General features: G+C 36.4%; 1 protein-coding gene across 1 annotated transcript in view; it reads right to left on the bottom strand.

Annotated features, from left to right (window-relative positions):
• The window catches only part of DCC (DCC netrin 1 receptor), a 1168069-nt gene that overhangs the window by 57024 nt on the left and 1087686 nt on the right, over positions 1-23359 (bottom strand). Inside the window, exons 27-28 of the mRNA XM_060310806.1 lie at positions 10251-10406; positions 1796-2008 (exon numbers count right to left, since the gene is read on the bottom strand). Of these exons, the coding sequence (XP_060166789.1) occupies positions 1796-2008; positions 10251-10406 (369 nt within the window). The remainder of the gene's footprint in view (positions 1-1795; positions 2009-10250; positions 10407-23359) is intronic.

Here is a 23359-nt window from a genome sequence, read left to right as displayed (position 1 = left end):
CTCCAAGATCATTTCCTTTGGTTGGTATTTCAGCGGGAAACTGAGTGTAGCCAGAAATCACCAGGCAGCATGCTCTTGACACAGGAATTTCATGAAATACATTTTCTTGCCTCAAATTGTCCCTGTTTCAACTAGTAAAGACCTCATAGCTTTGGGGCAATACCAAGTAGCAGATTCTCTTCATGATGTGTATGTGGGATATATACGTGGGGAGTGGGAGAAGGGCTTGGACAATATAGACTTGCTTTAAATCCTAGTGTGGGCTTCTTTTGGGCTAGAAGATCCGTCTCCTGTGAAATGAAGTCATGACCTGCAGTCATGTGTCAGAGAAGACCCCATCCTGCCCAGGCGCAACATGCAGCGTGCGTCTCAAGGGATGGAGTCCCACATCCCTCCTGTAGCCGACATCCATATGAGACACTACACGAATGGTGAGAACACCAGAGATGATTCACACAAATCTATTAACATGATGCCAGGAACAAGATATAGTCTTAATGTTAATATAAATGTAAGATTCATAATTGCAGTCTTATTTTTCCTAGTTTAAGCAGTCACTGTGAGGTTTACATACTAATGCAGTGACTAAAATCGCTGTGGGCATGGATCTGAGTAACAGAAACTAACTAAAATGTATTTGTACAGTGGCCGACGGGTCCATCCAGCTGCCTGTGTCTATTAAGGGGGCATCTCTATGTACTTGGAACCATTGAACATTACTAGCTTATTCCTAATTTTGGAAGTAACATACCATCACTTCCATTGCATTCTTTGGTCACCAGACCAACCCTGGTGAAATGTGGCAGAGAACTCCTTATACCATCTACCTGAAGCCCCCATTCCCTTTTGCTTTAGAGAACCAACATCACCAAAGATTTGCCTTCATGTTTTCCTTGCAACGCTGCACTTTAACCTAAGAATGATGCCAATATTCCAAATAATTCTGAGCACTATGTAGTTCTTTATGTATCTACTTAACTAGCTACTGACCTATATTTCATCCTATCTGTTTGTTCCTCCTCTCCTCCCCCTCTTCCTCCTCCTTCTCCTCCTTCTTCTTCTTCCTTTGTCCCTCTCTGCGCCCCCTTCATCTCCCTAACCCCTAACAGAAACGAAAAGGAGCTCTGGTTCAGCCTCACTGGATACCAGCTAAGGTAATAAAATGAACACTGCACTGGGAATTAGGGACTCTGGTTCTCCTCTCTGCCATCTGACTTTCTTAGAAAGGAAACATAGAGATGTTACTTCCTATCTATTTAAGTTGTGGTTTCTCTATTTCTAAAATTAGGAAGTTAGACGCTACACTGGTCTGATATGCCTTTCTGGCCTTGGAACTCTAAAATAAGAACCCCTGCAAGATGACTAATGAAAAGAACAAAGCAGAATTATGAGATTTACAGGCATTTCTCTAAAAAGTGATTTTGCAGACTTCTATACCTTTTACTCTAGTCTTGGAGTCTAGCTTTAAATCCTACAACTCACGTGGCAGGCAGAAGAACTTTTCCAGTGTTCTCTAGTGGGCATACCTATAGCACACATTAAAAGTACTAGACTGACATTCAGGATCAATGAACAACTTTCCAAAGGAATGAAAGGCGCCTACAACCAGCCAGTTGCTTATAAGGCAAATACTTAAAAGCTGCACCACAAACATCAGTGAAAGACACGAGCACACTGGGCACATAATCAATGTCAAAAAGATACATTATGTCCAGGCCTTCTCGGAACCCTCACGTACTTACGTGGAGCCACCAGGGATAGCGAAGCTTTTAAGTGTAAACAAATGGGCACTTACCTGACTGAGACAAAAGCGGTGTATAAGGGATTTTCGGTTCTATTGCACTCATCGGTGGAGGTAGCAAAGGGTTGGCGAAGCTGCGGAGTGGATGAGTTGGTCGAACACAGGCTGTGGGGATGGTTCTGCTGGGCACCTCCTCACCGCTGGGATGCTCAGGCTGTGCTGGGGGCAACATGGGCGGCTGTTGGGTGGCTGGTCCTTCGCTCACTGCTGCAAGGGAGACAAAAAAAGCCATTCATAATCCGTGACAAAGTGGGCTTTCCCTAAGTCACCCAAAGGGGCCCTGGAGCAGTTCAGAGAGTTATGCCAGGATCTGACTAATCCATTCTTCACGTTGAGAACATTCCATCCCTCTACCCTCATATATTTAAGGGATAGGATAACATTGCCCCTTTAAACAGTAGAAATAGACCCAGTAGGACAGGGCTCTATCTTCCGGGGAGAGTAGTAAAATATGCACGGCACTGACTGTGTTGCCTGAATTGTCTGGGCCTTGCAATCGTAAGTGAAAAAGCGAGAAAAAAAGGGTTATTTCTCCTTTCATAAGTAGCGATGTCAGTGACATTCAATGTACCAAACCCGGCTACGGCTGCATTATTATCTACCAGCCGATATGCCAATTTTTTTAAACATGCCATGTCAACTGTCAGAAAAATCAGAGTTACCGGGTGCTCAAGGCATTGCTAATAAAATGATACGAATAATAACCATTATCATTATCTTCCATAACAAAATAGAAGCACATCCAGCTAAGAAGTTATAGGAGAGATGAATCTGCTGAAACAAGTTGCCTGAATGCAGAATTGCAATTTTTCCTCTTTGGTAGCAAACATTGTAATTTTCAGTCAGATTACTATGGTTAGAGAGGTTTCACACAGCCGTTTGTGACAAGCCTTTGGCTATCTGGACAGTTTTGCATGTGGAAACACACCTTTTCTCCAGAGAACACAGTTTAGTTTGACTAAAATACTGTTTATCATGCTAAGGATGCTGTGATTTGACTTTATTCATTCATATTCAGAGTCAACAGATCCCAGTTAAATTGAAAATGAACACAGCTGCATAGTAGGTATAAGTGTGGATGAAAGAAGAGTATTTCTGATGACTTATTTCTTTAAAAAGTGCTACTGGGTAAAGTGGAAAAAATACAGTGATAGAAGATAATGTCTCACTTTTGAAAGAGAATTTCTATGCAGGAAATATTTCAAGATAATTAGTTTGTGAGATAATTTTGAGACACCTCTCTGGGAGGCTCAGTGAGGTCAGCAAAGGGCAGAGGAGATAGAAAATCTGATAATGCTGAAGGGGGTGGAGATTAAAGATACAAAAGATCAAGATATCATATTAAAGATATGCAAAAGCGAAATGTGCCTGCAGAGGGTATTTGATATTAAAACTCATTTGTCTATATTCACAAAGCATTAGAGGTCCTCTGGGTCACTGAGCGGGCTTCAGGCTTACCCCATTCAAAGATGGAGATGAGGAGATACAGGGTTGGCCCAGGACAGATGCAGTCGCTTAGCAAATGGAACCAGAAAATGGGCAAAGACTTGATTAAATATTTCTTCAAATATGGAAAGTGTAATCCAGCAAACTGGATAGAACTCTGAGGGCAAGAGCAGTTTGAAGAGAAGTACCTTATCTCTAGGCTAGGAAGTCCTATCAAAGATGGAGAGGAGAAACCCATGCAGGTACAATCTCAAGGTTCAAGTATGGGGCTGCAAGGAAAACATTAAGGCAAATCTTTGGTGGTATTGGTTCTCTAAGGCAAAAGGGAATGGGGGCTTCAGGTAGGTGGTATAAGGAGCTAAACTGCTTTTAAGAATGTAAAGGGAAAGAGGAATATGTGTGTTCAATCAAGATGGTGTAATTAGGTGGTTGAGAGTATAGTTTTAGAAACAAAGAAAATTATGAAGGTTTTACTCTAGACTCATATTTAGTCTAAAGGAACAAATGACCAACGGTCAGTTGTCCAAATAAAAATACAGTATCTGTCAGATCTAGATCAGAGAGAAGCAGCTGCAGGAACCTACAACAAGGTCCTTCTTTATTACCAAAGGGCTGGTTTTTATTAAATGGTCCATATCATCATATTAAAAATGCCTCTCCAAGAAAAGAAAGTTCACAATTTTCCTCAGAAATCTGCTGTAATTCTCTCTATTGAAGATGGACTGCAGTAAATCCATATCATATTTTGAAAACTGCTTTAGTTATTACAGAAATAATAACGTTTTGTGATGTCTTTCTTTTCTTCATTCCTTCCTTCATATTTTCTTTTTCTATTCTTCTACATTTTTGAAATCAAATAGATCTAAGTTAAAATATTATTGTGATCGTAGGTTTAATAAAACTTACATGCAATTTTTTTAGTCTTCTAAAATTTAGTTACTTTAAAACCTCAGGCTTCACATGAATTCTGTTGACTTCAGTGAATTTTAGGGGGGAACTCCCATTTTTCTTCTCTTCAGCATATTTGAAAATAAAAATGCTGTGCATGCCTAGTCCTCCATTCCCAAGTTTTCAGTTGCCCACCATGATTCCCACTGGGAACATCACAATGTGGTTCTTGACTTTGAGAGAAGTAATGGTGGCTTGATATCAATGGACCAGCTCTTTAGCAAAATCAATACTTAGTACCACATAGTGAAAAGGAACGTGCCTAATGCAATGTGCTAGGTGGAATGGGAGGGTCCAGCCTCAACACTGAATGTATCAGTAATGCATAAGGGACTGTTTTTGTTTTGTTCAAAACGTTAATTTTGCTTAATACCTAATACAATGGACAAGGTACAGGTTTTCCATAGACAATTCATAATGCTTATATTTTACATAGAGCAAAAAAAAAAAAAATGCCTTTTAGAAATGGCTGACATCTAAGGCAGTGAAAAAATTCTCAGACAAACACAATAGCAACTGCTCCACTGGAAAAGCTCTCATTTCAGATGAGCCCGTTTGGCCAGTTCAGGTGCCATCTTCAGGACACCTATGTGAAACAGATTTGCTCTCTGACATGACATTTAGCTGTACTAAGAGCTCTAAAAGCAAAGAAAATCTCCTTTCGCCCACGAAGTGCAGCTTCCCTGCAATTCAGACACTAAAGTGAGAATCAAATATGTACTGGCAAGGTACTCCTTTTCAAATGATGAAATAGTAGGAATTCATTGTACAAATAGCATACAATTACACAGCAGAGTCAAATCTCAAGGCACTTTATAATAATTAATGTCAACACATAAATACTTGCTATGGAATAACTGGCAAAAAAATTGCAAAAATGGAAATGAGGATTTTTTCTTCCATCTAAAATTGCAATATTTGAAAGAAATACAGCACTCATAACTCTAAGCAAAGACACTTCAAGACTCGAACATTTCTAGGAACCAAATTCACTCATTAATCTCAGAAGAACAAGATCATGCAATAATCCTAAGTAACCCCAACTCCTCACAGTTCGGATTTTTTTTAAAAGACCCGAGAGAAAAATTCATGAACTCTACTGTGCTGATCTTATTTAGGTCAACTTCCATTTGTTAACTGATTTCCAATTTGGCGGAGAGGCGGGGCAGAAAAATAACATGGATAAAGTTGACCAGCTTTCTCACCAAGACCATGCCGACACTGAAAACAATAGTGGAAATCATCTACTCTTCTCTAGTACCCGTTTCAAAGATGAGGAAATGGGGGCACTGATTTTATACTGATTTGTAGAAATGAGACCTCAAGATGATTATTTGAAGTTTTCAAAATATAGCACTTTTCCTTGTTCCCCAAAGGCCAGTTACTTTGCCTACTGAGGCTAAGAGCAGAACTGCAGCGCATTAGTAGGAAGAGGAAAGATTTGTCCATCATGACTGTATAAAGCTTTATCCATGGATCACCAAATATGTGTTATGCAAATGTACTTTAACCTATATCTTTCCTTTCCTTATGGGAGGGGAGAAATTCAGCTTTATTTGTGTCTTCAGAAAGCAGCAGTCTTCGGGGGCAGAGTTTTAGTGATTCATCTCTCAAAGTCAAAGGTCTTTCTGATAACTTTTGAGGAAGGAGAGTTGCCCCATTTCACACAGTCAAATGCTTCGTTTCCTGTGTGTGCCTTTCACTGTTTTTCAAGGTGACTAATAAGACATCTCCAGCCAGAGGCATGAAATGTTTTCTGCTTGAGAGAGAACAGGGATGTTTAGTGTTCTCCAAGGCATTTAGAAACTGATACTGAATGACTGGAAGTTAACTGTTTCTGACAATGATTTAGAGAATATTTAGTTTCCTAGAAAAGAGGATGCGTTGTTTTTTTTCTTTTCTAAGCAAGCACTTAGAAACACATATTAGTTCCTATACCTTTTGCATTTCACATAGCTTTGGTCAAAAAGTACTTGAAGAATGACTGAGTATATATTTTAAAAACATGTGAAATCTTGGCCAGGAGTAGAATGCCTATGCCTGTTAATTTTAGATGAGAGTCAAGAATTATTAAACTAAGAATTCTGTTAAGAATCTTTTATTTGCATAACTTTCTATAATAGTTACATTATCTATTGAATGTTTGTATTATATATTATGTAATAGTTACATAATTAAATTTATTTAATAATCCTTACTTTTAAATAAATTAACAAAATAAAAAATCTACTAAGGAGACTAAATTTTTCTCCCTTCCTTCTCCCTCTCTCTTTTTTTTCTTTCTTTCTTTCTAATAGACCTTAATTTTTAGAGCAGTTTTTAGGTTCCTAGCAAAATTGAGTGGAATATACAGAGATTTACCCTCTGACCCCAGATGTGCACAGCCTCCCCACAATCAAAATTTTGCACCAGAGTCATCCATGAGACTAATCACAGATATAAACAAATCTGTGGTCCTTAACCACAGATGAAAACAAATTTTATACTAGCTCATTTATTGTTTTTATTTTTTTCACTGAAATTTAACTTTTGGAATCAAAGAGTAAATGGGATGCTGGATTTTCCGAAGGAGATGATGCTTTTAAAAATGGAAAAGAATCTACAGGAACACCCATGAATAAAATAGCTAATTGCTAGTTTTAAACAAAGTAGTGAACTTTGGCTGTCACAGTCTTGCTGGAATGAACCAATAAAAGCCATTCTTACACTTTGTTTTAAAGTTAGAGAATATAAATGAAATCAAAAGAAAGCAGTAAACAACAAACCAATGAGGAGAAAACCAAACTAAAACTATAAACCTCTCTTTTCTGTTGGGGACAGTTCATTTCAGAAGTTGAAGAAGGGACTTGTGGGTTCTGAATTCTTTGACTGGAATCATCGCCCTAGCTGTCTGGGGATTCGGAAATTTTGGGTTGTTGGACTTCTCACACCTTTCATATTTAAATTCCTTCAGTATGGTTTGGGGGGCTTTTTTCTTCGAGTTTTTGCACACAACTCTATTCTCTAGACATGATGTGCAGTGAGAAAAAGAAAAATAAATATAATTATCTGTTGGTAGATTCCTAATGCCTTTTAATTCTAACCTTGTTACATCTAGATGATTTATGATTTCTTAGAGCTGTCCCTGTTGAGTTGGAAAAAATATAGCTACCCCACAAATATATTTTATTGCCGTTACCATCTTATCTATTACGAAATATCCCACCTCACAGGAGCTGCTGAGTCACCCGTTCGTAACAAGGAGAAGAATGCCATAAAATAGATTTTAAAATGCTGTGCTTGAAGAAAAAAAAAAAAGCCAAATGGCACAGGAAAAATCACCAGGGTATATATAATAGCTTGAGATTCTTTCTCCATTCCTACATTCCTTGAAACAAATGAAATACTACTCTCAGGATACAAAATCAATATACAAAAATCAGTTGCATTTTTATATGCTAACAGCAAACTATCAGAAAGAGAAATTAAGAAAACAATCTCATTTACAATAGCATGAAAAAGAACAAAATACTTAGGAATAAATTTAACCAAGGAGGCGAAAGAGCTCTACACTGAACACTACAAGACTTTGATGAAAGAAACTGAATAAGCTACAAAAGATGTAAAGATAGACTCTGTTTATGGATTGGAAGAATTAATATTTGATGAATTGATGAAAGAAGACTTTGATGAAAGACTTTGATGAAAGAAATTGAACAAGCTACAAAAGATGGAAAGATAGACTGTGTTCGTGGATTGGAAGAATTAATATTGTTAAAATTACTACCCAAAGCCATCTATATATTCAATGCAATCCCTACTGTAATTCCAATGTCATTTTTACAGAAATAGAGAAAAAAATCCTAAAATTTGTATGAAATTCTGAATAGCTGAAAGCAATCCTAAGGACAAAGCTGGAGGCATCATAGTTCCTGATTTCAAGCTATCCCACAAAACTATAGCAATTAAAACAGTATAGTATTAGCATAAAACAGACACAGACCAATGGAACAGAATTGAGAGCCCAAATAAATCTCCACATATAAAAATCAACTAATATTTAACAAGGAATCCAATAATATATCATGGGGAAAGAAGAGTCTCTTCAATAAATGGTGGTGGGAAAACTGGATAGTCACATGTGAAAGAATAAAACTGAACCCCTATGTGGTACCATCTGCAAAAATAAACTCAAAATGGATTAAAGGCTTGAACATAAGACCTGGAACGAAAGAAAACTTAGACATTTTTTTGATTGGACACCAAAAGCAAAGCTAACAAGAGCAAAAATAAGCAAGTGGAACTTCATCAAATTAAACAGCTTCTTCACAGAAATAAAATGAAAAGGTAAGGGGAGAAAATTCTTACAAATCAAACATCTGATAAGTGGTTAATATACAAAATATATAAAGAACACATACAACTCAACAGGAAAAAGACAATGTAATTAAAAAATGGGCAGAGGAACTGAATGGGTATTATTCCGAAAAGGGAATATAAAAGACCAACAGATAGATGAAAAGGTGCTCAACGTCACTAATCATTAGGGAAATGCAAACCAAAACCACAATGAGATACCACCTCACATCTATTAGAATGGCTAAAATAAAAAAAACAAGAGCTAACAAGTCTTGGCAAGGATGTGCAGAAAGGAAAACACTTTTGCACTGTTAGTAGGAATATAAATGAGTGCAGCCGCTATAGAAAACAGTATGGAAGTTCCTTAGGAAATTAAAGATTGAACAATCATATGATCCAGTCATCCCACTTCTGGGTGTAGCCAAAGGCAATCAGGATATCAAAGAGATACCTGCACTCCTGTGCTTTTTGCAGCATTATTCACAACAGCCAAAACAATGAAAAAGCTAAGTTTTTGTCCAGGATGAATGGGTAAAGAAGATGTGAGATATGTATCTAGCTATATTTATATTTATATTTATATCTGTATCTATATCTACATCTACATCTCTATCTATCTATCTATCTATCTATCTATCTATCTATCTATCTATCTATCTATCTATCTATCTATCTATCTATATTATTCAGCCATGAGAAAGAAGGACATCCAGCCATTTGCAACAACATAGACAGACCTTGAGGACATCATGCTGAATGAGATAAGTCAGACAGAGAAAGACATACATTATATAACATCACTTATATGTGGAATCTAAAAAAGCCAAACTCGTAGAAATAGAAACTAGAATTACGTTCACCAGGGGCTGGTGGTTGAGAGAAGAAGGGAGATATTGGTCAGAGTACAAACTTCCACTTATAAGATGAATAAGTTCTGGGGATCTAATGTACAGCATAGTGATTATAGTTAATGATACTGTATTATACACATGAAAGTTGCTAAGAGAGTAGCTCTTAAATATTTTTATTACAAAAAAGAAATGCTTATTATGTGACATGATGGGGATGTTGGCTAAGGTTATGGTGGTAATCATTTTGCAATACATAAGTGTATCAAATCAACATTTTGTACACCTTAAATTTATACAATGTTAAATGTCAATTATATCTCATTAAAACTGGAAATATGCATACATAAAAACAGATGAAATACCACTCTGGGAATTTTTCATTTCCAGCAACTATTTCTTAAAGATGAAAATGTATCGCTGAACTGATTTAATAAAGAGAGCTTTCATACAGTTATTGGTTAAAAGGAAAATCAATGAGACATCTTTAGTTATAACCAACAGACACTTAAATAAGAATGTTGGAGGACAGTCACTTGCTTATTAACTTCCCAGTTAACAGAACAAATTAATATCAAGCACCCATCACATCACTGTTTTACTGAAGCAGTTAATCTTTGTTTCCCCATGACTCCCCATACTGTCAGTGCAATGGACTATGGAAAGACTCCTAGAAAATCAGTCCAAAAGCATGTACATAGGGTCCAAAAAAGCAGACGATGCTGGAAAAGAAAATTCTAGTACACAGGTCATAAGTATATCAATTTTTCCAAAGGATAAGAACACCAAAATGCTACACACTTGACAAGACATCCTTGGTATTATTCATTTGTTCTTAGTAAAAAGAAAGGAAAATGCAATACACTAACTTTTTCCGGCTCCGAAACCTCGGTCCACTGACAGTGTAGGGAATGGCACAGGCCGGAGGGTGAACTGCGGGTGGGGGTATGCACACGTGGGCGATGGAAGGATTCCCGGGTACTGGGCACTTTCTAGGGTTGGCACAGGGATGGCACTCACGACAGCTGCAAAACAAAGATGTTATCGTTAGTATGTATAATTCTATGCACGCACCTAACAAGCAAAAAGGAAACGGCTACATTTTCACATCTTCAAATCCATGCACGTCTTCACAGTACCATGTAGGTTCCTTTACTTACCTCTCTTTCCAGAAAGTCCCTTTCTTAGCTCAGAAGAGATAACTCACTCTTTAAGAATCTTACCAGGGAGCATTACCCTGAGGTTTAAAACTTTTCATGGTTTCAAACAAGGAAATGATTCATCAGCCATCATAAAGCCATCTTAAGGCTTCCTGGCTTTTATTTAGTTTAGTTTAGTTTTTGTTTTAGTCTTTCTCCTAGGCAAGAATGATGACATTAGAAATACTGTGTTGTTCAGAAATGGAATATATTATATAGAGTGGGCTAAGAAAATGGGAATTTTCTATTAATTCCGTGAAAGAGTGTAATGCTTTGGAGATCTATAGTCTGGAGAGAGAATAGCAAGTTACAGTCTAAATAATCACACAAAGGATTTATATTTAAATAGAAAGAAAATACTTTCAAACAGCCAAAATAGTAGTACAACTTAGTGACACATTAATTTAAATGCAACTGAATGTTTTCTGTGAATACCAAACATGTTTTAAGTTATATTGACTTAAACCCACAGATGATATCTTACACAATATTTTCTAGGTTTAGTGAGCATTGTTCCATTCCATTATTCAAATATCTGTTCAATTATATCTTATTATGAAATATTTACTCTAATTGTAGTCAATCTCCATCTTATAAAATGTTTAGTATTCCCTACCTCTCATTAACTAAAAATAAAAATTAAGCTAGCTACAGGTATGATCAATTTCAACAGTATATTTCTGTGTATAAAATTAATGAAGTTATTTCTGTTATATACTTGATTTTTTATTTAATTATACCCTAATGTCAATTGCTGGAGTTCAGCATGCACAGCAGTGTACATTTACCAAAGGAAAATCTTTTTTTTTTAATCACATCCCTCTTACGAAAGTAATTTCATCATCAAGATACAGATTATCTTGCACTATTGTTAGAAACAGATTTTTAAAACATTTCAACTTAAAAATGCAGATTAATTACATTAAATACATAACACTTTAAAATAAAAAGACTGCTTCTAGTAAACTAGCTCTTAAAACTGCATTCGAGAATTTATTTTTCAGTTTATTTATAACACTTCTTAAAGTGCCTATTAACATGTTTAATTGAAAAACGAAGTTGGGTTTTTTTCAGATAAAAAGTTTTGACTGACCGGTTTGACAATGAAGACTAACTCTTTTTTCAATTGGTTAAGTAATGGTTGTTTTATTTGAATCGAATAAAAATACATATTAATTATTTAATGGGATAAAACATTTTTTCAAAAAATTATGTTAGTAAAGATATAAGTGATATTTCAATGTTTCCAATCCTGTCTTAGTATATTGTATTACACAAAGTACCTCTAAGTGAAAAAAAATCTGCATATGTATTTTATAATTACTTTGTAAGTCTTAGTAAAGCTTTTTACTGTTGTATCTCCTAGAAAATTAGAAAGTAAGTAACTTGAATGAGTAATAAATACCTTTGAAATTTAGGTAATTTCTAAAACTTTTACTTCCAGAAAAATTGAAGGAAGGCATTATCTAGTTGTTTACTGAAATACTATTAAAAGTAACTTTGTATGAGAGTTCACAGAATAATTCTGGCATGTAATTTGGAAGGAGTTTGAATCTTTGAATGATTGCTATAAAAATCTCATTGTTATTGCACTTGCTCATACTTAATGCAAACAAGGTTTCTCAATGTTTAGATCAAAAAGAGAAAACATTGGAATAGAATTTATGCAGTAAGTAATGTTCATCCATGAATACATGCATTAGTTGCACAAAAGAAGCATCTTTCATGTCATTAAGTGATAGAATTCTAACACAATCTTATTTTATATACAATTGTGCAGAAATACTAATTGTAATGTTAACACACCGAGAAGAAAAATAATTAGCAGTTAAAAACTTGTGGTCACATAAGTTTATAATATAAATCTAACATCTCAGTTTATAAAAATATTATGATTCAAAGAAATAAGATAGATGATCGATCAAAGATAGTCATAAAAACAGATGACAACTGTATATTCCGTGGGGAAAGTGATTTGTAGGTACTAGTTCAAGGAAAAAATGAGTGATACAACTTTTCTCTGTAAAAGGGAGCTTCCTCATGTATTTTGTAAATGGATGATGTGGGTATCATATTGCTATGGTATTTTTATACTTTTGGCTTTATTTGAAAGAGTGGAATACCAGAAAAATTACATATTTCACAGATACTTAACTTATAATATTGTAAATGTTAAGTTAAAACTGTGTGGTGATACAAAGCTTTTCTAAATTATTTTTGGGAGGACTCGAATGAAAAACTGAGATTATTAAATGATATATAGCATCATAAATGAAGATGCTTTATAATCTATAAAATATTTTATAAAGAGTAAATTGTGGCTATACAAACATATGAACTGACTTTAGAAAAGGGAAAAAAGAAATAAAATGACAAGGAAACTTTTAAAAAGAATCAGAAATTCAAATCAGATACTAGCCAAAATAATTGTAAATTCCCCAAAGGAAAAGGTTATAATTTTATAGTCTTTGTGTCTGTCAAAGTATGGTGCTGGAGATACTTCGTATTTTTCAAGTGAGTTAATAAGAAAGATTTTCTAGAAGTAATATTTAGAAATCTGTCATTTTAACCCATTGGAGATTTTTTACATGGTTTGATGTATTATTTAGTATCCTGATGTGTATAGTTACTATGTTACTATAGTAATGATAATAATAATAGATTTGAATACATTTGTAAATAAGAGTCATATAATAACGTAAAGTCCGTATTCATATAACTCAAAATCTCAGTCTCTGAAGCAGTTAATTTAATGAATTCACACATCTTACTGATCAAAATGAGATCACTGCATAGTCATTAAGGTTGACTGCCAAATTGCAAAGCCTTTCCTGTGTTGACAATTTTTACTCATAAATAAATGTGACAATGATGGTCTCCTTTAGAGGCGGAAGGCACCCACTTGACAAATTGCGCACCTTTCTAATCAATATTGTTATGTGAATTTAACCAATCTTTTAGAATACACTTAGAAAAAAATGTCATAAATATCTCCTGTTTCGAGCTGAATAAATTTGAATAGAGAAACATAAAATAATTTGGCAAGCCACAGATTCTGTATAAGTTAGAAAGCTGAGAGAACCCAAGAGACTAAATTTATATTCCAGCTCCAAGTCTTTCATTACTGAAGAAAAGAAATTTTACTTTTCATGAGTTTTGCATTTTGACTACTGACCTGGGTACAAAAGTTTTGCAAATAATAGAAGTTCTTTAAAAAATAATAAATCGGTTGTATGTCTCTGCACCTCAGAAACTCTCATTCTTCTATACCCTGACATGAAATAGAATAGTCAGTATTCCAAAGCTTTGGGTTTGAAGTATTTTGATGCATGATTCATTTCTAAAACGGCACAGACATCTACCCTTACTTATAAAACTGTTGTTGTGAAACTAATCATTCGGAAATAAGTTGGATCCAACACTGTGTATTGAAGTGCATTTTGGTATTTTCCCTCTACATGTCAGTTTTGAGAGCCAGAAACACACACACATACACACACCCTCACACTACAATTCAAGGCATTCACTGCACGGCTCTGTTTATGTAAAACAGCTCAGAGAGCGATATCATCAAGCATTTTCAATAAATCTCTGCTTTGTGGCTGACTATGACTAGAAATCTGTTCTGACACAGCTTGCTGACAATTGAATTTATATGTCATACTGACACACAAAGATTTTTCAAGTGGAAATTCCCTCACCAAATTAGTTAGTGCCCTGAACAGGGCATGTTGATATTCAAAAACTTTGACAAGATTTTAAAAAATGTTAGCACTAAACGTGACTGATAGGAAATCAAAAGTAGAGATTTTATTTTTAAAGCTACAATTTTAAGAAATAAAGCTCTCTGTAGAGATTTCTCACCATGATACTTGACAGATTTGAGAGATTTGTTGAGGAGGAGAGGTGGACAAACAGAAGAGTAAAGATAATATTTTGAAGAGCAAAGAGTTTAAGTCAAATGATTTCTCATTCTGCTTCTCTTTAGCATCTCTTTATATCGGCAATGGCCTATATATACTCTGGACTATTTGGAAATGTAGTGTCTATAGCCCTTGATAAATACTCTAATTTCCTTCACATTTTCAGGTGTCCTTTAACAAGCAATTGTCACTGGATGGCCGCCACAAGTATCCACAACCTCCACCTTTAGGAAAATAGCGAACATTCACAATGACGTGTTCTGCAGTTATTAATTTTTAATTTTTTAACATCTTTATTAGAGTATAATTGCTTTACAATGGTGTGTCAGTATCTGCTCACAGTGGTAAACAGCCCAAACTGAGGTCAAACTGCCTGGGTTCACTATCCAGTTCTGCCACTTGGTAGTGAATAAATGTCACAGCCAGTATCTAAGATACCTCCCACTGATTCCCTCCTCATGTCTTCACATCCCTATTGGAGTTTCCTGACACATTTCACCAGGGTTGGTCTGGTGACCAAAGAATGCAACGGAAGTGATGGTATGTCACTTCCAAAATTAGGTTAAATGAGATTTCTCTCTCTCTCTCTCTCTCTGATAATTCACTCTGGAGGAAGCCAGGAGTCATGTCTTGAGGCAGAACTGCCTGGCTAAATCACTCCTGTATTCCTGACCCTCAGAAGCTGTTGAAAAAAATAAATGGCTGTTTTATGTTGTTACATTTTGGGGGTAATTTGTTATGCAGTAGTGGATAACTATACATTCGCTTGAGAGGGTATATATGCTCTCTGTTTCTTGGTTTTCTCATCTGTAAAGTGGAGCTGATCATGGTACCAACTTTATGGTGTGGTTCTGAGGATTAAAGAGATTATCTACATGGAAGTGCAGCAGGGTGAGGGGTCAGGAGTCAGCACTGTGGAAATATGGGTTATTGATATTAATCTGCTGGGTTCCTATAGATCTTCCCCAAGACTGAGCTGAATACCATTCAATAGGAAGTATTGTTAAAACAACCTTCTTATATGTCTATGACTTTGATTATGGTGATGGGTTCATGGGTGTATGCATATATCTAAACTTAGTAGATCTGTATAAATTAAATACGTACAGTTATATATATATGTATAAGTTATATCTCAATAAAACTGTTTAAAAGTAAGTAAAAGTTTAAAAAATATGACCACTTAAAATATAAGCCAAACTTTTCCAAAGATACTGACAATTATTGCCATTATAGTTCTATTAAAATGCTAATTAGTTCTATTAAAAAATACCATCTTGGGGCTTCCCTGGTGGCGCAGTGGTTGGGAGTCCGCCTGCCGGTGCAGGGGACGCGGGTTTGTGCCCCGGTGCGGGAGGATCCCACGTGCCGCGGAGCGGCTGGGCCCGTGGGCCATGGCCGCTGAGCCTGCGCGTCCGGAGCCTGTGCTCCGCAGAGAGAGAGGCTGCAACGGTGAGAGGCCCACATACCGCAAAAAAAAAAAAAAAAAATACCATCTTACATTTGAAAGAGGAGTACATTAAGTTAGAGGAAACTAAATAGTGTTTTTTTAACTCAAGTTTGAACCTGAGGGAAGTATGACACTGTAAGATTTATGAGATTAGAAAGAAAAGTTCTTTCTCTGGAGGAAGAAAATAACTGGAATTATGATTATAAAATCAACCTGGTTCAAATTCTCGTTCTGTCATTTAGGAGCTAAGGGAAGGCTCTTAGTTTATCTAAATCTATCCAGCCAGCCCACTTTTCATGTGGTTTTCACACACTTTACAAGATGAGATACGATGTGGAGGTGACTGGACTAGTGACTGCCACAGGGCAGCTATGAAAACGTCCTAAGAGCAAATGTGAGCAGGGAACCTTAAGACCCTTACAGCCTCCTGCAGCCTTCACTCACTTCTCAAATGAGATATGGCTATGAAGTCCAGAAATCTGAAATAGTTGTGAACATCTGAGAGTACATTTTGACACCAAGGACATCAGACAGATGAGACTGCGGGAAAAGCAGACTCTGATCTGGGGCTAGAGGACTCCTCTGAGATGAGCTTGAGGCATCACACAGCTTCCTTCTCTGCAGACCAGTGACTTTCCCAGGACACTGTAAGCCCATCTGCTTTAATCTTTTACAAGTTACCCCAGACCGCCCAAAAGACTTGACTCAGATGAGAAAGATCCTGGAAGAAAAGATAGTGCATTTTGCTGTAGAAACCTCTGAGATGTTAGGAATTAAGGAAGAATTGGGTGACATAAATCTGAAAAAGTGAGGAATCTTCTAGTCCATCCATGTCGCTGCAAATGGCAATATTTCATTTTTTTATGGCTGACCTAGAGAACATTATACTTAGTGAAGTAAGTCAGACAGAAAAAGACAACTACTACAAGATATCACTTATATGTGGAATCTCAAAATAATACAAATAAATCTATATACAGGACAGAAACAGACTCATAGACATAGAAAACAAACTTATAGTTACCGAAGGGGAGAGGGAGGGAGGGACAGATTAGGAGTGTAGGATTAACAGATACAAACTACTATACATAAAGTATGTAAGCAACAAGGATTTACTGTATAACACAGAGAGTCATATTCAATATCTTGTAATAACCTATAATGGAAAATAATCTAAAAAAAAACGGAATCACTTTGCTATACGCTTGAAACTAACACACTATTGTAAATCAACTATACTTTTAAAAAAAAGCAACAGATTTTTTATTTTTCATATTGCTCTAGGAAACCTTTCTAAAAGCTAGAGTACCTTTTGTACTCCATCATTCAAAATTCTTCCACCAACTCTTTGTCAGGTCCCTTCTGGATTATTCCTATATCTCTGATAATCAAGCTATTTTTTGCCTTGTAAAATCCTCCCTACAAACACAATTCTGTATTCCTCATATGTACCATCTTGAACTTAAAGGCCATGTTTTGACTGTGTCTGCACAATCTTACTGACCTGCTGATTTGGATATCCAGTGGAATTAATCCAGTAATCCAGTGTAATCCAGTGGAATTACTAATCAACAAACTTTATATAAAAATCATTTGCTTGCAGAACTATCAAGAAACAACCTCTGTGCTTTCAACCCATATTTAGTAACAACTGTTATATAAAGTCATTTACACAGCACTGTGGGAATTATAGGGATACATAAAAAATAGTCCTTCGGCAGAAATTCATAGTAACAGAAGGAATGAAATATAACGTTCAAGACTCAAAGAATAAAAACTGATCTTAATAAAGTTATCAAATATTGGTTGGAAACATATACTAGGTAATATCATTTCTAATGCAAATTTAAATGAGCTCTGAACTTCCTGCACCTTGCCACTGCTCCTACAGTTCTGAAGAGCTGAAAATTTGTATGCACTTGTGTTTATGGTACTAAAAGAATTGTTTGCACTTATTACTCTTAAGGAAGCATTCTTGGTCAGATGCGGGAATCCACAAGGTAAAGGAATAAATGTTCCAGAAGCCCATTGAGCTGGGACCAGTCTTAAGACACTGGCTTCTCACACCACGTATGTAACGGTCAGACAAAGATTCTGATTTGAAATCAAATATTTCAGAGGTTAGGAAACTGGACTTTCATAGGCCAGTCTCTCCCAGTGTCCATCTGTGCACAAGAGAACCTCTGGTAATACAGCACCTCAAGCTAAGAGAATTCCAGTTTTTAAAATCTTCCTTTTTCTCATGAGGCTTTATTTTACTTTTCAATAGCTTCTTTGTTTCAGTTTGAGTTCTGCAGTCAAGTGATTAAAGCAGATAGTGGGAATGGGGAAAAAAAAGAGTTGACGCTCATAGTGAATGTTCTAGAAAGCCCCCAAACCAGTAGCCATAGCAGCCTCCAAGCTATCCCCAAAGCAAAACTGTATGCTTTTCTTTGCCTCAGTCTTTTTAATAGCCTCTAGTTTAACTTTTTGAGATTTCTTTTTTTTAAAGGCGAATTTTACAGTTTTCCCTCAAATATTTACTAGGAAAGAGAAAACTGAAAAAAAAATGGAATTCAAGAGGCTTTTACCCAGCAAAACTCTCATACAGTAAATTATTAAAACTGTACAACTGATGTGATCTTACAGGGTATCCGCTTCCCTCTACATATTTCCTAGTTCTGATTCCTCACCTCTCCTGCATTTTACAGAAGAAGAAAACACAGGTTGAAAATGGAAAGGGAATCTTTCCAAGGCCAAACAAATAGTTAGGCTCCATCAAGTAATAAAATACTGAAACGGTAAGAAAATCTACGTCTCTTCCTAGGAGGAGCCTTCATCAAAGACTACAGAACAGCCCCTCCCTCCCACCTCATCTGGGGCAACACAGAGGACAATTCCAGCACCACAGCAACCTACAGGGTCAGCCGAGGCCTCCATCAAACTGCATCATCTGTTCAATATCTCCCTCCCAGCAACCCTGCGTCCTTTACCCTCACAGGTGTTATTCCTGAGGCACTTGCTAATACAGCTCCTGTTTTCCAATCTCTATTCTGTCTGATTCCTGGAAACCCAGCATATAACTCTTACTTATCCTTAAAAAATTAAGGAAAGTTATACCTGAAGCTTCCGATTTCTTGTAATTAATTTCATTTTTAGTAAGAAAAACATTAAAAATAATTCTTTGGCCATCATAACAATACTCACTTTTTGCTACCATTTTGTAGGAAACAACACTCGACTGGGGAAATCAGAATATCCGGGGTCTTTTCCCGCCTATACTATCAGCTGGTATGCTTCTCATGGGCATCAGCGTACCTAGCTGTGAAGTGTGCTCAGGGGTAAGAAGTAGCATATGCCACATAATGTTTTCAACCATGAAGTATATTCTTAGACAAATACACAGATTTTGTACTTCAATGAAATTAAATACCATTTCCTGTGGGTTTTAAGAACTAAAAAACACTTCAGGTAGTTTATATTTTATCTGGTAATTACCATTTTATAGAACATGGTGCTATAGATATAGCTAGTGGGAAGCAGCTGCATAGCACAGGGAGATCAGCTCGGTGTTTTGTGACCACCTAGGGGGGTGGGATAGGGAGGGTGGGAGGGAGGGAGATGCAAGAGGGAGGAGATATGGGGATATATGTATATGTATAACTGATTCACTTTGTTATAAAGCAGAAACTAACACACCAGTGTAAAGCAATTATACTCCAATAAAGATGTTAAAAAATGAATATAAATAATATAAGGCATCTTTATCTTTCGAAAAGCAGTATACCATAGAGGCTCACAGGCTGCCCAGTTGTGTCCTGAAGTAAGTTTCTTAAACTACTTGAGTCTCTGTTTCCCATCTGTAAAATCAGGATAATCTCACCACGTAAGAATATTGTGAGGATTAAATGAAATGATAATTAGCAAGGTAGTGAGCAAGTGAATAATATTTAGAAGTTCTCAATGCTTGTTAGATTTCATTTCATTCCTCTTTCTTTCTAATCACATTATTTCCTTTCTTGTCTAATGAAAACAACTTTAACTGCCCTTAGTATACCAGAAATTTTATTTTATTCTATCTATTACTGCTAAAAAAAGAGCCCTAAAACACTGGAGTGTTATAAACACAAGGCATTCTTTTTTTTTTTTTCACACACACACACACACACTGTATTTTATTTTTACAAGAGATAAATAGACTGACACCAAGCATTGTAAATGGATGACCACAACAAAAGCAACAATGATTGCAATTACCAAACACGAAACACCCTCATACTATGTCATAATATTGACATTCAGTCCAGTAATCCTCCACTGCAACAGCTCCTTTACTTTGCGGGGAAAATTGATTTGTATACACAAGGCATTCTTATAATACATTTATTTATTCATCCAGTCATTCATTTGACAGATCTTTATTTATTTATTTAACTTTTTTTTTTTTTTTTACACTATTTATTTATGTATTTGGCTGTGCCAGGTCTTAGCTGCAGCATTCAGGATCTAGTTCCCTGGATCAAACACGGGCTCCCTGCATTGGGAGTGTGGAGTCTTAGCCAGTGGGCCACCAGGGAAGTCCTGACAGATATTTAGCAAGTGCCAATTTTGTGCTAGGTATTGAGTTATACAGTGTGTGTCTATGAAGATAAATTAGATACATTCCCTCCCTATCACATGATACACGACCTGTTAGAGGAGAGAAAATTTGGACTTGAATACCTAAGCATATGAGGCAGTACTGTGTGGAATTAATGCCTCACAAGTGTTAAAAAGAAAGGCCATTCAAACATGAGAAAGGAAGCCCTCATTTCTGGATGGAATAATCAGAGAGGAAAGAATTTATGAAAGCATCAATATCTCTCTGGTCAAAGATGCATAGAACTTTGTTAGAGATAGCTACCGAGTCATTCCTAAAGGAAAAAAGGTATTCAGAAGGAAAGTCAAATAAAGGGCAATGCAAGTTTGTGGACTGGTGATCAGTCTGCCTTGGCAAGTGTCTAACACAGCAATAGGAAACTAGAAATGTAGATTTAAATCTGGTATGCTGAGGGGTTTGTCGTTTTTTCTTAGAAGGCAGTGAGGAGCCATTGGGAAAATTTATGGAGTGAAATACCATATTTAAGTTAGTTTTAGGAAGAAATTTGGCAAGCAGGATACAAAGAAGTCTAGAAGACACAACAGAGAGGAAGATTAATTTTAAAACTGTTTTGACAGTTCAGGTGTGAGGCCATAAAGAGGAGAATAAAAATAGGACTCTTGGGAATGGGAATAGAGCCAGGGATTCAAAAGATGTTGTGGAAGAAAAAAATAATCAATGGGATGTGGGAACTTATTAGATAAGGAAGTTATATATGGGAGAGAAAGGCCCACAAGGATTCTGAAACACAATGATCTTTAAGAAGAAAGCTACAGAAAATTGGCACAGATAGAACTTAGTTACAAGAGGAAAGTGACTGGGAGGAAAAAAAAAAATAGAGGCAGCTAAGTGTACAGTGTCTCTCTATGTGGTGAAAGGAATGAAAGAAAAAGGACAATAGCTTCACAGAGGACTGCAGCTGGGAGCATAATGATTAAGAGAGCAGAACTCTGAAGCCAGTCCAGTCCTTCTGAGTCCAAATTCTGGCTCTGCCACTTACTTGCTGTGCGACTGCAAGCTAGGTACTTAAACTCCCAAGCCTCCGTTCTCTTATTAGTAAAACAGGCATAAGAATAGTATCTACCCCATGAGTTGAACAGTTGGCATTTATTATAAATTCCATGTAAGGTTTTACATTTATTATAGTAAAATTGAGAGCTATATTGAAACACAGAGGAAACATGACATCCAGTAGGTAGAAAGAAAGAACCATTAGTTCGTTCATTTGTCTAAATTGTATCGAGTGAGTGCCTACCACGCGCCAACCTTTGTTCTGGGTGTTGAGGATATGAAGTGATGAAAGCAGGCAAAATCTCTGCCCTCATAGAGCTCGCTAAAATACAGAGAACAAATAATAAACAAACAAACACAATAAAGCAAGTAGGATAGTTATATACATTAATTAAGAAAACTGAAGCAGAATAAAAAGGGTTGAGAGCGACCAAGGATGATATTAGGCAATGGCCAGGGAAGGTCTATGTTCTTTCATGGTGGTGGCAGTTAAATACAGACCTGAGTAAAATGAGGGAAAAGCCAAGTAAACATCTACGAAAAGAGATTCCAGGCAAACAGGACAGTAACTGAAAAGTCCCTGAGTTGGAATGTATGTTATTGTCCAAGGAACAAAGAGGAGAGCTACGTGGCTGAAACAGATTATAGAGAAGAGTAGCAGGAGACGATGTGAGGGATATGCCAGAGGCTGGATCACTTGGTGCTTTATAGCACATGGTGAAATCACTGGATTTTGCTCTACATGTGATGGGAAGTCAAGAGGAATAACATGATCTAATTCATATATTGAAAAGCTGCTGTGTAGATAACTTACTGGAGGGTCAAGAGCTAAAGAAAAGAGAACAGTTACAAGTTTACAGCTATAGTCTATAATCTATAAGAGATGGTAGTGGCTTGGATAAGGTCAGAGCAGTGGAGATGGAAAGGAGTGGTCAGATTTGGGACAGGTTTTGAAAGCAAGAACTATAGGATTTTGGTGAAAGATTGAATTTGGGATGTGAGGAAATCAGAATAAAGAAGTATGAAACTAGAGTTTTTTAACAAGAGTAAATGGATGAACAGAAAATGGATGTATTGAATGGGAAAAATAATAGGAGGATCAAGTTTGGAGTTGGGGAGAGGGAATTATGGAAGGGCAAGATTTCCATTTGGAGCATACATGGCTTGCCTATTAGAAAGCCATTTGGAGAAGGTGAGTCAATATTTTATACGGAAATTGATGTGGATTTCAGGAAGAGAGTAAACTAGGGATAAAATCTGGGATTCGTGAGCATTTAAGTGGCACATTGGTATTAGATGACAACATCTAAGAAGCTAGTGTAGATAGAAGACAACAGCTTGAAGTCTGAGCCCTAGGGTACTCTCTGACTTTTCAAGTGAAGAAGGCATTCCAGGAAAAAATAGTGAGAAGCTAAGTCAAATTTTGCTGAGCATTGGAGAATTGACCATTTGGTAAGAAAATGTGGAGATTATTGATGATCTTGGCAACCATGGTTTCAGTAGAGAGGGACTGTGGAAATTCATTAAAACTAATAAGGAAAACTAAAAGAGGAAAAAGTAAGTATAGACAACTTTTAAAAGAAATTTTCAGGAAAGGGGAGGAATGGGCTTCAGATGCAAGGGCAAGTGGTTCCAGGGAAGATGCTTTAACACAGGAGTTATGAGATAATGTTTATATGCTTATTGGAGTTATCAGTAGGAAGGAAAACTGATGATGCAAAAAAGGGAAGGGATAATTACAGAAGAGTCCCTAAGTGGGGACGAATGGATGTCCTCA

This window comes from Globicephala melas, chromosome 13 (genome assembly GCF_963455315.2).
Source record: "Globicephala melas chromosome 13, mGloMel1.2, whole genome shotgun sequence".
Lineage (NCBI taxonomy): Eukaryota > Metazoa > Chordata > Mammalia > Artiodactyla > Delphinidae > Globicephala > Globicephala melas.
This window is presented reverse-complemented; position numbering and strand designations above follow the sequence as displayed.